This window comes from Achroia grisella, unplaced genomic scaffold (assembly GCF_030625045.1).
Source record: "Achroia grisella isolate CSIRO2021 unplaced genomic scaffold, CSIRO_AGI_Agris_v1 utg537, whole genome shotgun sequence".
Lineage (NCBI taxonomy): Eukaryota > Metazoa > Arthropoda > Insecta > Lepidoptera > Pyralidae > Achroia > Achroia grisella.
Genome location: NW_026712923.1, coordinates 577,306 through 594,772, shown reverse-complemented (window position 1 = coordinate 594,772; position 17,467 = coordinate 577,306). Strand labels below are relative to the sequence as shown.

The 17,467-nt window shown below is 35.4% G+C and overlaps 1 protein-coding gene across 1 annotated transcript; it reads right to left on the bottom strand.

Annotated features, from left to right (window-relative positions):
• Positions 1-4,998: 4,998 nt before the first annotated feature.
• LOC131847510 (uncharacterized) lies at positions 4,999-12,101 on the bottom strand. The gene is made up of 5 exons (XM_059197091.1): positions 11,997-12,101; positions 10,350-11,053; positions 6,368-6,554; positions 5,709-6,106; positions 4,999-5,507 (listed from the first exon to the last, which is right to left on the bottom strand). The coding sequence occupies exons 1-5, from the start codon at positions 12,095-12,097 to the stop codon at positions 4,999-5,001; spliced, it is 1,899 nt and encodes a 632-aa protein (XP_059053074.1). The 5' UTR covers positions 12,098-12,101.
• Between the last annotated feature and the right edge of the window lie 5,366 nt (positions 12,102-17,467).

The following is a 17,467-nucleotide window of genomic DNA, read 5'->3' as shown; positions in this document are numbered from 1 at the left end:
TTTCACTGCGCGCGATAATACTATGTAACTCGACTTGTTTGAATAGTCACTAGGGCTTCGTAGTTCGTCCTGAACGTCGCTTGCCTCAACCCGGATTCGTGAGTGCGATATTGTCGAACGCATAACTCAAATCTATTGTCCTTAGGGCGCGGTTTGCATAATGGCTTGTTTACGTGTATAATTGTTTTGTACGTGAGATATTACATCGATACGTGTACTGCAAGTTCTTGCTGCTTAATGAGCATTTACATACACTTTATGTAAATAATCCTTACCTAGATCTGGTGGATCGTGATAAAATTCCTTGCAAACGAAAAAATGTTTAATCATTTACAAGACTACATTGTTCATCTACAGGATCGTATAGATTTCTGAATCGTTATATTTGCGTATTTATAGCTAACTAACTACTCGCCCCAGCTTCGCACGGGTATACATGTATTACATATATAAACCTTCCTCTAGAATCACTCTATCTATTAAATAAAACCGCTTCAAAATTCGTTGAGTACTTTTAAAGATTTAAGCATACATAGGAGGAACGTACTGACAGCGACAACGACTTTATTTTGTTATGTAATTTTATTTATTTATTGCAATAATATTTCAACTATTCTGCCAATATTACAATTTACTTTGTAATTTTCCTTTTAGTTAAAATTTATATAACAAAAAAAATATGATACAGCAAAACAATTTGAAACTTAAAAAACAAACCTTAGAGTTAATTTTCCTATTTCACCCGTTTCTAAATAATGTATATTTGTTGAAAAGAGACATTAAGTAGTCTTTACTGCATTGGCATAAAAAATGCAACAACTTTAGTGGAATTTTTTATATTTAGTAGTATATAATTATTAATAGAATCCTAATATTGGCCTGCCCACCTTCATGAAAGAGGACTACTGGCCGAAAGGTGTGGTGTATCGGCGCTACCGTGGCAGATTGACGTCTTCAGTGCCGTGATCACATAGACAATATCATTGTATTAGTTTTTAAATATTATATTATATGTATGTTAGTCTATAAGGTATTTATAATATGGGCCTAGTTGCCTGAAATAAATGAATAAATAAAATAAATATATATTAATAGTAATACTAATTCAACTGAACGGTTACTGTGTGACGCAGTCCAATGTATATATTTTTGAAGATATTTTCGTAGAAACTGGTAGGTATAATCGTAACTTGAAAACCTAATTTTGCAAAAAATCTTTCTAGACTTTCAGAATCTTTCAGACTCTAGAGTATATATGTATGTGTTTATAAAAAAAACGTATTTAAAGAACAAAAAATATAAAATATCAACATTTTGCGCTATCTAGCCACCAGTAATGAAGTTATACGAGCGAAGCCGCGGGTAAAAGCTAGTAATATTATAAACGCAAAAGTTTGTGAGTAAGGGTGTTTTTTTTTATTAAATATATTTGTTTCTCTACTGTTTTTATTATCACATTTTTAAGGGTGTTTGTTACTAATAAAATATCAACATTTGCTACTTCAGCGCCATCTAGCAGACAGTTATGAAGTTATAAGAGCGAAGCCACGGGTAAAAGCTAGTAATATTATAAATGCGAAAGTTTGTCAGTTTGGATGTTTGTTACTCTTTCAAAAATTGCAAAAACTACTGAAGTGATTTTGATGAATCTTTAAAGTAATACAGCTTATGCCTCAGTATAATATATATTATTTTCTTGAAATTTAAGGCGAGTGAAACCGAGGGTAATTCTTGTGATTAATATTACTAAATTCCATGTTCATCCTCTTAATCATCCTCCTCGGTGGTATAGCGGTCTAGCACACCGCTTTACGTCCGATGGTCGCGGGTTCGATTCCTCGCACGGCACAAACATTTGTATTCATGAGTATGATTGTTTGTATCGGTCTGGGTGTTTTCCATGTATAATATGTATGTATTTACGAAAAAAAAAAATCTATGTACTTGTATCAGTTATTAGTACCCATAACACAAGCTTTAAGTAGCTTAACGTGGGTCTAGATGGCGCTGTGTGAATTGTCCTGAATGAAAAATAAATCATCCATAATAACATTACATATAACATATTATTCAAAAAGATTTATTACACTAACCCATTACGACCACTATTATTTCGCTAAAAGGTACGTTCAAGAAGCAATTTCCATAGAACCAGTACGCCTTGTATGCCGACACGGAACACTGTAGTCATGTCGGGCGACAAAATAAAAAAAACTCTTAAGTTCAAGGCCTAGTCTTGTGGCTGTTCGAGAAAATTCTTGCTTTTCCCAAAAACGGTATAATGTCATGAACAAAAACAGCAAACGGGGTATTTTATATCAAACGACACGATTTCTTAGCGTTGTCGCTGAAAAAAAAAACAACTTAGTTCCCGTACAAGTGATTATTGTTATTAAGGTCTTAAACAGTATATTTTTATCACGAGTTTGGGGTATTATCAGGTGCTTAGGATCTGTTGCACTGGGACTTGGAACTAGGACCTAGATCCACTGAGGAGTTTGGGCTATTATCAGGTGTTTTAGATCTGTTGAACTGGGACTTGGAACTAAGACCTAGATCCACTGAGGAGTTTGGGCTATTATCAGGTACTTTAGATCTGTTGCACTGGGAACCTGGAGACCTGGAACTAGGACCTAGATCCACTGGGCTCGCCCTTTTTCAAAGTTCGCTGCCTAGACCCGTCAGGGATAACAATTGAAGGATATTCTTAGGAGCGATGGTTTTTATCTCCTCGGGAAAGAGTGTATTTTTTTTATAACACAGGGGACAAACGAGCTCGCGGCTCACCTGATGGTAAGTGATTACCGCCGCCCATGAGCACCCGCAACACCAGTGGAATTGCAAGTACGTTGTCGGCCTTTTAAAAAGGAATAAGCTCTTTTCTTGAAGGTTTCAATATCGTATCGTTTCGGAAATACCATTGCTGGAAGGTGATTCCATAATGTGGTTGTGCGAGGCGAAAAGTTTCTAGAAAACCGCACTGTGGAAGACCGCCATTCATCCAGATGATCAGGATGGTATTTCAGTGTATACTTTCCAAAGTTGTTGTTGGAACCCCTAGCGGTGCCCTCAGACTAATGTCCGTCCGGCGGAAATCCGTCAGGTGGAAGTTGGCCTTCAGCCCCTCCATTCCTTTGGTTTGGAGTGCCATCTGCGCTTGCCCCCTATCGTCCGATGAAGCTATAAAGGCCAGTGCGGCCATCAGCTTTAGAATAGTCCGGAAAAAAACGACTCATTTGTGACTTACACGTGTTTGACTGAAGCTAGTTTTAATATTGTAAAAAAATTGAAAAAGACGAATTTCGTGTGTTAATGATACATTATTTTATGGGAAAAATACCGTCCAATCAAAAACTTGGCTTGAGGAATGTATGTATGTAATACGTAGTCGTGTCGCAGTCGTCTCGCGATGTATAAGAGGCGTAACAATATTTTACAGGGTGAACGGTCTGTGTAAAATAAAGTTAAGGTCGACACATTAATTGTCCACTGTTTTTACGTTGATACTATTTTGCACTTGTTTACGGCATGCAGCAATCGCCAGGGGTGAAAGCTAGTCAACTCATAATATGTATTTAAATCTTATATATAAAATTCTCGTGTCACAGTTTTCGTTCCCATACTCCTCGGAACGGCTTGACCGATTCTCATGAAATTTGTTTATTTATTTAAACTTTATTGCATTGTACAATAGGTGGGCTTAATGCTATTAGCATTCTCTACCAGCCAACCTTAGGGAGTGCAGAGATACTCGAAGGCGGTTTAGTAAATTAAATAAAAATGTATTAAATAGATATACATATTATAAATAATGAAATATAACATACATACACATAATATATGAATAATACATAATTTTGACGACCTCGGTGCGGTCATACTTGCGAATGCTGAAGATAAATCTAATAGAATTATTTAAAAGACGATCTAATTTATTGAGAAGATCTTCGTTAAGGTCGGGGTAAAACACATCAGCATAATCAATGATGGGAAGAATAAGAGATTGGATAAGAGTGACCTTCGTTTTAATAGGAATATTATATTATTATTATTAATTACTATCCAAAAATTCTCATCTCCCCTCTTAAGGAGAGGAGATGGCAACATACCCCCGGCAGAAGCACAGTCGGCCGGAGTTCAGGGAGGGAGAGAAACCGGCGTACAATGCGGGCGGAATCTAAGAGCACCGCTTTCTGCATCTTTCTCGGGAGTGAGCTGCCTCGGAATCCCAACCGTCTGCGATGTTGCTGCAGACTGGTTGGGATAAGATCGTTCCCCAATATAACGATTGGAATGATTTCGGTGGACCCACATTTCGGTCACCTCGTGAGCCAGGTCGAGATTTTTTCTCACTTTCGGCTTTCACGAGGTTCTCGTCATGCGCTATGGTGATGTCCACCAAAAACACCCTATCCATCACCACGATATCAGGTTTGTTCACATGAACGGTCCTGTCCGTGATGATGGATCGGTCCCAGTAGACCTTGACGCTGTTGCTTTCGAGGACCGGCTGGGGCTCGTACTTATAGTACGGCAACCTCTCATTCGCGAGGCCGTACTTCAGAGCTAGTTCTTGATGGAGTAGTACTTATTATTATTTTTTTTTATATATACATATAATTAGATGCTGCATGAAAATAATAATAATACTGAACAATACACACAACATCATCTAGACAAACAATCATACTTATGAGCATAAATGGTTCATCATACGAGAATCGAATCCGCGATCATCAGAAGTAAGGCGGTAAGCTAAACCACTAGGCCGTAAAAATATGACAAAAAACAGACATTTTTACAAATATTTTTATTGAAACATATCTTATTTCACTAAAAATCAATTCTTATCTTTAAATAATATCAAATTATTGTTGTAACTATATGTTTTTTAATGTTTACTATATTTTTTCAAGTGATGTAACAATAATCAGTGACAACTAACTAATTATATGAATAAAATCATCATGATCATCACCATAAAGTGAATTAAATTCTTTATTGTATACTTTGTCCCGGCTTTACCTTAACAATTTCTGGATGATTCGGATCACCATTACCTCTAACTATATATACTGTTTCTACTACATTATTATCATTAAAATTTGTATTATAATTATTGGCTGCACTTACAGCATTATAATGTATTTCTCTATTGTAAACATTGTTACTTATAGCAGGTGTATTTACATTATAATAATTAGGATCACTCAACACATGTGTATTTTGATAGTTAGCGTTATTATTGTTAATATGATTTATAGGTGGGAATGCATTATAATCAACATACTTGACATTAGTAAGTTGATCTGGAAAATTGAACCCTTTACCTTTCCTGTCATCAGTATTGTAATCATTTTCATTATCATGTTTTACATTTGTGTCCTCATCAGGGAATTTTAAAGCTTTTCCATCCCTAACATAATTCATATTTATATTAACTTTATTATTATCAGGAAATAGCCATTTTGGAGTTTCATTATCATCGAAGATTTCATCTTTATATCCTTTATCAGGATTATTTAGAATACGTTTTTGAATTTTATTATTTTCATAAGATTGGTTATTATTTTTGAATCTATTCTTATTAAATCCTTGGTTATTAATGTGTGGGTAATTAGAACCATAATTATTATTTACGAAATTGTTATTATAAAGATTATTATTAGGTATTTGATGTCCGTAATTGTTGTGTTGAAATCCATAACTTCCTTGATATGGTGGAATATGACTAGGCTGGTACAGTCCATAATTTTGATCTGCATATCCGGGATTAACAACCGGCTGATATAATCCATAATTCTGTGCAGAATTTAAATTGGGCGTATATAACCCATAATTTTGAGGTACAGAAAGTTGATTATAGAATTGCTCCACATTCTGCTGTCCAACCTGAGGATTTGGCACTTGAGGAGCATTGAAGAATCTAAAGAATCCGCCATTATGATTGTTGAGGTAGTGGACAAGTTGTTCAGGATCTGTTGGACATTGAGAGTAGGCATATCTGCAGGTCCCGGTATTGCCTTTGGAAGTCATCCCGAGGAGGACTGCCCGACCAAATACAAAGAGCGGGGATGTACTGATACCATTGTAGGCTGCCAGCAAACTGAAATGCAAAGAAATTTATTGAAGCAGTTGATCTACCAAACATTTTTTTGAGATATTATTTAATGGAAGGGATTTTAGACATTGGGCACATGAACAGCATCATGGGCATCATGTCATTATGTGACATCCGTGAAGCGTTGTTAATCTAGAGAACTAAGATTGAAATTTTACTGACTTATATGTACGCTATAACCGAAACAGTTTACAAAACAAGCTGTTTGTTGGCTGAAATTAGTGAGACTGCTCTGGTAAAACTTACGTGAGTAACGGCTGTAGTCCGCCAACAGACTGCAGCACTCCAGATCCCAGGGTTCCACCTCCTGCAGCCTCACACAACAGTCTCGGTACACATTGGTAATCATCATACAACGCAATAGAACTGAGAGCTCCCGTGATCGTTGACAGCGCTTGAGAAGCTGCTGAGGGCTGTGGTCTTCTGGGAGGACCTAATAATGAACATAATAAGTGGGTACAGTAATCTGGAAATTTGGATAACTCCTATTGTGAGATACTGGACATCCATCATCCGTCATATTCGTGTACGGTTAATGTAATGGGATGTTACGGGAAGAAGTCGTTAGGGTTACTGATTAAATTATTTCTTGTTGACAAAAAGGTTATAATAGCGGATACTGGTTTTGACTACATGCTCCCTATCAAACCCTATCTATTCAATATCTGTATTTTTTAATGTATACAAGGAAAAACTTAGATAGTTTCAAGAAACTTAAAGACTATACAAGTAGAAACTTACACAATAAAAATAAGTTACCTAAATGCCGTCTACACAAAGTTAGTAATTCATTTTATGGTAATTGCGTAAGATTCTATAATAAACTACCAGAATCTACGCTAAATCTGACAGAGAGGCAATTCAAATTTTATATTAAACAAATGTTATGTAAAATAGCCTATTATAGGATAGATGAATTTATAGATGATAGCAATATATAGCAAGTATAAGTTTATTTGCGGACAACGTTATAATTTATTTCATACTGCTTTCTTGATATATGATAGCGTAGCAGCTTTTGTATTGATTGCCGCATCCTCATGTAAAGTGCTAATACTGTAACTGCCATATAGTAATTTTTGTAGCTGTGACGTGGTCGAGTGGAATGAGTAGTCATGCTCACTAAAATGTCCAGACATGTGGCGGCGTGGTGGGCCGTGGCTGGCTCATCCGTCATACTCGTGAACGAGTGCTACTTGTAGGGACTGGTCTGCTCTTATCATTACGACTGATTTAATCTTATTGTGTTTTTATATTTGAGCCTAAATAAATTAGTGCTGGTTGGTAGTTTGTATTCACACGTTTCGACTTGTAAATGTGAATTTACAAGGATTGTTTAAAAGACCAACACACAAGTTTCTTGCTTATTCTTCTTGTGATGAGATCTCCGAATAAGCGGTAGATTAAAAAAAAAGTTGACTATTCAAAAGTGCTTAAATTAAGTTTAATTGAATAAATGATTTTCTATTCTATTCTATTCTATTCATCACACTCATTTGAACAGAATAAGAGCCGAGTCTCATGTCTCTTCCTCTTTGTTCGAAAGAACTTTAAACTAACTGTAGTTTTAACATATCATAGAGTCTGTAATAGACCTACATCAATGAAGATATTTAGATTTGATACAGAATAGCAAGATCCGAGTAAATTAACGCAAAGTCTACATAGAGCACTAGCAGTGGACGTGACTGCGTACGCGTGTGCAATTGTTGATCGTAATCAATTGATGATGACCAAACGACGACAATAAATAAATCATCTACACGTGCCATCTATTGTTTGATTGATAAATAGAATTGTAGATAGCGTATTGAAAACTTCACAAAATTCATTATCACCCAATTTGGTATTTATATCAACTTTCTTTCTGTTGACAGCATATTCCGTGAAAATATCATTGTAATTTCTCCAGCATTTTTACGTGAAATGTTAACAAACAAACAGTTAAGCCCTAAGGTCTTCGTTAAAAATCAACGTCGCAGTTAATGTTAATGTAATGTGGACTCTATTTTCCGCAATTGACCTATCATTTGGGCCATTGTGCGTGTAGAGCCGAGACTACTAAAGTAGCCAGCCAAGCTTCTCCCAGCAGCGCAGAAGCCACCTGGTGCCTTCACAGGCTTCGCGGAGCGACCTCACCGCTCCGAGGTTTTGTGTTCGTTGTGTGGCCACTACTGCGCACTCCAGGATTACGTGAGCAATCGTTTCTTCGGCTTCCAAGCAGCCCCGACAAAGGGAGACTGTCTGTGGCACCGATTGAGTTAACGTTGTAGTTTAGGCTATTGCAATTTGCTGAGCGGAGTCCTTTTTAGTAAAATTTTATAGTAGAACATTGGTTACTAATTCTTTTATGATGTTAGTGTGGGTGTGCATATGTACGTATACATTCTATTAATTCAGTATTTACTAAATAAATATGTATTATTATTAAATAAACGTTTAGTTTGGCTTTGAGGACGTTTTACCGAATTGAAAACGTTTGATCCTATTGCTAATAATGGACTTTCAAGATGTCATTATTCTGTATCCTGCAATGCAACTACTATATCTCATACTTGAAACCGGAACGTGATACTATCTTAATCAAAATTTCTAAATATATAATGTTGTACATAACATATTATATCTCTATTATTGTAGCGAACTCCTTGATAGGTTTTTATATTATTTTTAAAATTTATAATAATATTCTTTGACATATTCTTTATTTTTCACTTTCTATTATATATCGCTGTCATACTAGTCTCATTTTATTTAATCTCCATATTTTCCTCATTAAAACCCTCAACACCTCTCACTCATCTGACACATTTGATACCTCCGCTTCAATTATTATATTATGCAATATTGCTTTTAATCTCCGAGAGACATAATTGTAAAGAAACTTTCCTTGGAGCCCACCCTACCTAAGATTCTATGTCTTCTTTTAATCTCTGCTTCATGATTTCACATAAACCATTATTTCAAAACATACCGTGTCAATAAGCCAGAATTATGTACTTTAATTATGAAGTAATTATGTTTGCAGTGCTCATGTAACGGATATGTAGAACAAACATTAAACATTAAATAAAACTGTCATTGAAGTGCTCATTTACAAGAAAGTTTTGTAAAAGTATGCACATGTTGCAATTGAGTGAAACCGAATTTATAAATTGTTATGTACCGACGAAATCACATCTAAAAACACCTATACCAAAAATGTCCGTCTTTATTTAAGCACTATATTCACATATATTAACTAAATATTATCAATTTATTTACATAACCTCATTGTACAACTAAGAACCTAAAATTAAAAAGCTTAAAAAATATAATATAATGACTAAAATATATTATTAAAAGGGGTCCCTTTAGGCAACATTCCGAAGATACTGGCAGCGTACCCTCTTTGAATAGCTAGACTAATTCTTTGTCCGAGGTAGCTGCCATCTCTTCGGTCTTCTGTGATGTCGACTAACCTTTTCGTTATTTCTTTGAAAAGTCTTAGAGCGCTAGGACCTCACGAACCAAGGGTCTCGACACCGAATGGGATAAAATCATATTCGGAGCCTAGACCCCTGTATTTACATTTAGCACTATATTACATTTCTAATGGAAGAGGAAACGCCACTACTTCCTATGTGGTTAACCGAAATATCTCCTTTGGAAAGTACATACGCTATCCTGAGAAGATCAAGAAAAGTATACACTCTATCCTATAGGTGATCAAAACCCTCGCTTCTAAGAATAACATTCAATTTTTGTCCCCGACGGGCCTGGCCAGCGAACTTTAAAAAAAGGCGAGCACAATAAATCTATGCAGATCTCAGTGCAGTTCAGTAATAGCCAAACCTCTTAAATTAATACTTAACGAATTTCTTCAAGAGGTTGAATAGAACATTAAAAACAAACCACCTGATGGATACTTACCACCGATAGATGTATGGTATTACAATATTAATTAACGACGAGCGTTGACATTACTGAGGACTAAACATGATATTACGTATCCTGTAATTTCACTGACCAATCTTATGACTAAAATCAACATATTTGGTGGCAGAAATAGGCCAACCAGAGGTATCCAGCTCTGGCTATTCTTAAAGATGACATTGTAAAGTCCTCATTAGAAAAATATCTGAGCTTTTAATGAATCTTATATATGCATAAGTTTAATTAATCATAATATCGGAACTACTGTAGACTTGGATTTACATATATTTTTTAATAAAGTAACTCTACTTACGATAAAATTGTCCCGGTCCAACTGCATTTGGATAAGGATAAGGTACCTGACCTTGGGGCTGAGCCAATAACCCAGGATTGATAGGGTACTGCCCCGCTTGACCAGGTAACCCTTGAGGTAAACCAGCAGGAGACTGAATCCCAGGATATCCACCGAACTGATATCTTGGCTTCCTTCTACGTCTCCTTCTTTTCTTTTTCTTTGTTGGTTTCTGATTTTCTATTTTATTATCCTGTTGATATCCATTACCAATTTGATTGTAAATACCACTGTCTCCTTGAAATTTAGGACCTTGCAAATTATTGTCGTCAACTGTAAAAGGTTTATTATTGGTATCATCTCCAAATTTGAACTTTTGACTGGACTGTTTATTAAATTTGTCATTAAAATTTAATTTTTGACCCAAGTCATCTTCAAATTCGTCATCAAATTTGAATTTTTGACCGGACTGTTCCTGGAAGTCGTCATCAAATTTGAATTTTTGACCGGACAGCTCTTGGAATTCGTCATCGAATTTGAATTTTTGACCGGATTGCTCTTGGAATTCGTCATCAAATTTGAATTTTTGACCCGACTGTTGTTCAAATTTAATGAGTCCATATTGTCTTCTGGGTTTTATTTGCGTCACTGTATCCTCCTCAAATCTAGTTCTTGACTTAGACTCTCCAAGTGTTAATGCAGAATCTGGGTGAATGATTGTTTCTCTGTAAACATATAAATATTATAATTTATTACTTAATACTATTTAAATTATATAGGTAACAGCTAACCAGTAGTCAGGTGGGCAGTAACTACATATAATATTTAATGATGTAATGTAACTCTATACCTTCGTCGTGTTAAACCTTGACGATGCAATAATTACGTTAAACCTTAAAATGCAAACACATTTTGATAATTTTAATATTTCAGTTAAATTTTGCCCATTTACTTTGGTTGTCTATATTTAGTTGAGTTATAATTACATGTTTTTTTATATGTACAATAAGATACATATAATATGAGCAACTGTTTGCCTGAAATATATAAATAAAATGTTTATTATTATAATTAAATGAATAACATACGAAAATAATTCTCTTTGTCCCTATTAATGCAGTGTTTAGTTACAATTTTTTTTAAACTTCATATATGCCAGTTACTACATGTATTCTACTTGGAAATCATTATTTATTTATGTTTCATTCTTCATATATATATCATTAATTTGATAAATTTATCTGTCGAACATGTTCTATGTTTTTGCTAAAAATAATTAAATTAGTAGTAAAGTGAATTTGAACAGAGATAGAAATACGAGCGGCAAGTAGAATAGAATAGAATAGAAAATCATTTATTCAAATAAACTTACATTGAAGCACTTTTGAATAGTCATTACATTTTTTAATCTACCGCTCGTTCGAAAAGCTGTCTCATCACAAGAAGAACGAGCGAGAAACTTGCGTGTTGCTCTTTTAAATAATTTTATTATTACTTTACATTTTTAAGTTTAAGTGTGTGAATACAAACCACCAATTAGCACTAATTCTAAGTGTTGAAAAGTGTTGAAGTACGTCGGTAAAAGCCCCTTAAATCTACACTCTACCCACATCTTATACTACGATATAACAGGGTGTAGATTTAAGAGGAGGTTTTAGGTAGACTTACAATGATTTATCAGGGAATTCAGATTTGGTAGCATTCTCCTCTAGACCACTGACTGATGCGGAATGTATTGTAAGGATGACGACTAGTATGTATGGTCCCATAATTATTTTGTAACCTGAAAATTAATAAATTGTATTGTATTTCAATTAATTGTTTATATTTCAAACGGGGATCGAAAAAACGTCTTAATCCGAGGTTTGAATCTCTAGCGGTCTAGCTAAAGACGTATATTTAAATCAGTATACATATGAGAAAATATTACATTATATCTTCATTCATTCATAACCTTAAGAGCAACGCTCTTGTCGGTGGAGCTCTTTCCACTTTCTACGCTCTTTTTTTTTTATTCTTACATTTATTTAGGGACTTTTATCATAATATGATAATGCCAGTCCCATCGAATCTTATTACTAATCTTATCTTCTACTGTACAATAAAAATAATTCTACGATCTTCCATCCTACCCTTCAAGCCTTGATACGACACGACTCCAATTTTGTCTTTAATTTGCTTGATGTAACTGAGCCTTGGTCTTTCTCTCCCCCTCTTTCCTTCTATCTTTCCCACAATAATTAGTTTCTAAAATTCATCGTGCCGTATCAAGTGCCCCAACATTTCCTCTTCTACTTTCTATAGCATTCAATATCTGCCTTTTTTCTTTTACCCTGTACAATACTTCTTCATTTCTTACTTTATCTTTCCAGCTAATTCTTTCCATCCTTCTCCAGCACCACATTATATCTTAATCTTAATAATTAATATTATAAACGCGAAAGTCTGTGAGTATGGATGTTTGTTACTCCACTCAAAAACTGCTGAACGGATTTTGATGAAACTTTACAGGAATGTAGCTTAAGCATCAGCATAACACATAGGCTATAAAATATAGCCTATGTGTTATGATATATTGGAATTTAACGCGGGTGAAATCGCGGTCATAGCTAGTTATTAATAATTACTTTAATAAGTATTACCTGTGCTGTAGGCAACGGTTAGCACTTTCTTTTAGATCTTATTCAGCATATTTGATACTAGGCTGTACCCGCGTCCTCGTCCGCGTGGAATTAAACTTGATTTTTCTAAAATAAAAGTAGCCTAAGTTACTCCTTATTATATAAGCTACCCGTTAAAAAAAGTCCCGTCAAAATCCGTCTAGCCATTTCATTGATTGATTGACATTTGATGAGCCGGAACAATCAGACAGACAGATAAAAATTGTAAAAAATGTTATTTTGGTGTATGTACCGTATTTATATTCATATGCATGTATTAAAAAGCGGTTATTTCAATATTACAGACAGACACCCCAATTTTATTTATTTATATGTATAGACTACGGACATACTCTAGTTTTACGCGAGTAATCCAATTAATTTTCAAAAAATCTTAACGAATTATACACCTATAATTATTGAGTAAAACAATATATGCATCATGGCTCACTGGACACTGCAAATTGAATAAACACATGGGCAAAATTACGTCTCAGCGTAACAACAACTTGCAGACTTTACCAAGCAGATGAGAAAACGTCACTACACGTCCTATGTAGTTGTAGACCACTCATGCATAATCTATCTTCTTTGGAGTACTACCTTATTGGAACTTAAATTTATATCTGGCCGTTATTCTGTAGAAGACAATTTGAATTTTATATAAAGAAAATGTCTTCTATTGTTCGTAAGATTTTCTGTTGACATATCGTATGTGAGCCTTGTTACTTTTACCAAATATATATATTTTACTTTCTTATTTCACTATATTTACTGCCGCTGTGCATTCTACCCCTACATACCTAAATTTAAAAAACTGTGCCAATTACAGTGGAAGGAATACTTTGATGAGCGTTCAAAAACCAAAGGTATTTGGTATAAAACAATACAGTGTGATCCTCTTCAGATTCCCTGGTTTACTGATACAAAATTGAACAGATGTAAATTGAAATTATTATTTAGAATCCGATCCGGTCACTGTCCATCAAGAAATTACGGATATTTAATGAAAAAGGAGAATTCACCCGACTGTGTTGTGTCTCAAAAAGTCGAAGATGTCCAGCACTTCTTGATGGAATGTGATAGGAATAGAGTAGAGAGGGAACTATTTATGAAAGATTTTAAAATCAACAAATTTGATGTGGGTACTATTAAGAGCATACTACATGCCCCTACTACGGATATTGCTCTGTGTTTGTGTGCGCTGATAAAAGCAACTTAATAAATAGATCCCTCGCAGTTGGCAATTATTTGATTGTTTATTATTTTTAAGAATTGTTCCGATTAGTTTGCAATAATGGGGTTGACATGTCTGAAAACAAAAACCCCAAAATAAATCTAGATTAAAAAAAAATCTCCTTTGGAAAGTATACACTCTATCCTGATGAGATAAAAACCTTATATCCTTCAATTCCTGTCCCTCATGGATCTACGTAGCGAACTATGAAAAAGCACAATAGATCTAAGTAGGTCGCAGTGCATCAGGTCTTAACACTGGCTGACACTACGTTTAATGTTCCAGAGCCTATCTCATTATTATTAGCCGCGGACATGTTGTTTGATGTTTTGCTTCCCGACAAGATTAAGTTAGACCCAGGTAGATGCGTATTACAGAATACATCTTTCCGTTATATTGTTTCGGGGCCTAACCCGCTTATAGTCAGTGCGGTCGACTACGCACCGAGGAGTAATATCCGACATACGCGACAACGTCGCCCGAGGCACGTTCTCATTGACCCCGACGACCCCATAACGGCAGGTAACCTCCCCACGGGCCCACCCGTTCCACCCCGACCACACTTTTACACACACACACGACACCGTCCTCGCCGGCGAAGACAACGACCTCAAACACTCAATATCGCGCATTCAACCGGGCGCCTGCGCGCGTCCGGGCGCTCCAAACCGGCGCCCCTCCGATCGATCCCCCGTCCAATTCAAACGGGGATCGAAATTACGACGGCCTGAGCCGAGGTTCGAACCCCTAGTGGTGCCCTCAGACTAAAGTCGTATCCGTCAGGCAGGAGTTGGCCTTCAGCCGCTCCATAAGTCCTTCCGCGGGTTTGGAGTGCCATCTGCACTCGCCCCATAACGTCCGGTGAAGCTGTAAAGGCCAGCTACGGCCAATAGCATTAGAGTAGTCCGAAAAAAAAAAATTGTTTCGGGGGATAGCTCACAGCAAAGCAATTACTCATTTTATGCATATACTCGCATATAATAACTCGGCTGCTGTGGGAAATGAGTCAGGGTTGTCGCATCATCCCGTATGGATGCGACGTAAGAAGCGAATTCGGGAAACTCAGGATGTGAGACTAAGGTATGCAAGTTGGAATGTAGGTACGATGACTGGAAGAGGAAGAGAACTAGCGGATGTACTAAAAAGAAGACGAATAAATATGGCATGTCTACGGGATAATATGAATGTGGATGGATGTAAAGGGAGGGGACGCCCTAAGAAAAGATGGATGGATTGTGTGAAAGATGATATGAATAAGAGAAGAGTATGCTCAGATATGACGACCGATAGAGAGCAGTGGAAGAGAATGACATACTGCGCCGACCACAAATTATGGAATAAAGGCAATGATGATGATGATTCGCAAATCAATCAGTAGATAATATTTCAACTTACGAGACATAAAAACTCTTTTGTAATTATTTTAAATTTCAAATACGCATTCATTTGTTTTAAGAATAAAAATATTATAAGAGATGTGAAAATTCCTACGTTTCATTTATCTCCACAAATATTCAACTATGATTTATACAAACAACTAACAATAACCCAAAACCCTCAATAAAAAATACACCTAAAAAGGTTCAGGTGATCTCAGAAATACGGATGAAATTCTGTAAGTAAAGAAAAACGGCGGTAAACTTGTTACAAAGTACTGCAGTCCACATTTTGCTATATTAATTCTTCAAGGCGTTATTACAGGTACACGAATCGAGATCTCTTCTATTTAATAACATGCAAGTGGGTCTGTTGATTTTATATAGAGCTGTCAATATTTAGAAAGAAAATAAAAACGTAAACCTAACTATTAGAAATAGAAATAGAAATAGAAATAATCTTTATTCAAATAAACTCATTACAAGCACTTTTGAATAGTCATATTTTGATTCTACCACTCATTCGGAATGCAGATTCATCACAAGAAGAATGAGCAAGAAACTTGTGTGTTGCTCTTTTTAATAGATGTTTTTTTTTTTATATAAATAATTACAGTGTAACAAGTAAGAGGCATGCGACAATCAACATAGAAATCGCTACGCACTCATTATTAGTGTAATCAGATAATATTGTCAGTGCTATGTATTTAAAATTTTTCTAGAAAAACATTATTATCGTTAACGAATTCTTCAATTTTATAGTAAGCTTTTTTGCAAAGGAAGTGTTTTATTTGACATTTAAATCTTTTTTCTGGCAGATTTATAACAGACTCTGGTATTTTATTGTAAAACCTTACGCAATTGCCATAAAACGAATTACTAACTTTAGCCAAACGACATTTAGGTAAAATCAGTTTGTTATTGTTACGTAAGCTTTTATTAGTGCAATCACTAACTCTTTTGAAACTGTCTATATTCTTCCTGGCATACATGATATTTTCATAAATATATTGAGAAGCAACGGTGAGGATATTTGATTCCTTAAAGCACTCTCGCAAAGACTCCCTGGAACCCATGCTATAAATGGAGCGAATGGCCCTCTTTTGTAAAATAAATATTGTATTTATATCAGCTGCTTTGCCCCATAACAAAATACCATACGACATAATGCTATGGAAATAGCTAAAGTACACAAGTTTAGCCGTTGCCACGTCTGTTAATTGCTTAATTCTTCTTACCGCATAAGCGGCGGAACTAAGTCGACTCGCTAATTTAGTAATATGAGCGCCCCATTGCAACTTGGAATCTAATGTGATACCTAGAAATACAGTATCATCCACAAAATTAATAGGTTTATTGTCCAACGTGATTTTTGAATCTACCGGCCTTACATTGGGGAGAGTAAATTTGATACATTTAGTTTTATTTGCATTTAGTAACATATTATTAGCCGTAAACCATTTTAAAACATAAGAAAGAGCACCGTTTACTTCGTCCAAATCATCAATATGTCGATTGACTTTGAATACTAATGAAGTATCATCAGCAAACAGAACTATGTCAGCTATCTTTTCTACCATATAAGGAAGATCATTTATGTAAACTAAAAATAAGAAAGGACCTAAAATAGAGCCCTGAGGAACACCCATTTTAATACTAGTTCCCTCAGACTTTACACCATTTATTTCGACAACTTGCATTCTATTATTTAGATAGGATTTCATCATGCTTTGTGCTTCATATCTAATACCGTAATGTTCAAGTTTGAGCAAAAGTGTTTCATGTTCAACGCAATCAAATGCTTTTGAAAGATCACAAAATACACCGACTGCATCCTGAGACCTCTCCCAAGAATCAAATATATAT

Bases quoted from the DNA above. Each gene is read 5' to 3' on its own strand.
- LOC131847510 (XM_059197091.1), bottom strand. From the start codon at position 12,097: ATGGGACCATACATACTAGTCGTCATCCTTACAATACATTCCGCATCA. The intron at 11,054-11,996 runs GTAAGTCTACCT...ATATGTTTACAG, and splicing joins GAATTCCCTGATAAATCATT to AGAAACAATCATTCACCCAG. The intron at 5,508-5,708 runs GTTATGGATTTC...ATCCTGATAAAG, and splicing joins TATTCCACCATATCAAGGAA to GATATAAAGATGAAATCTTC.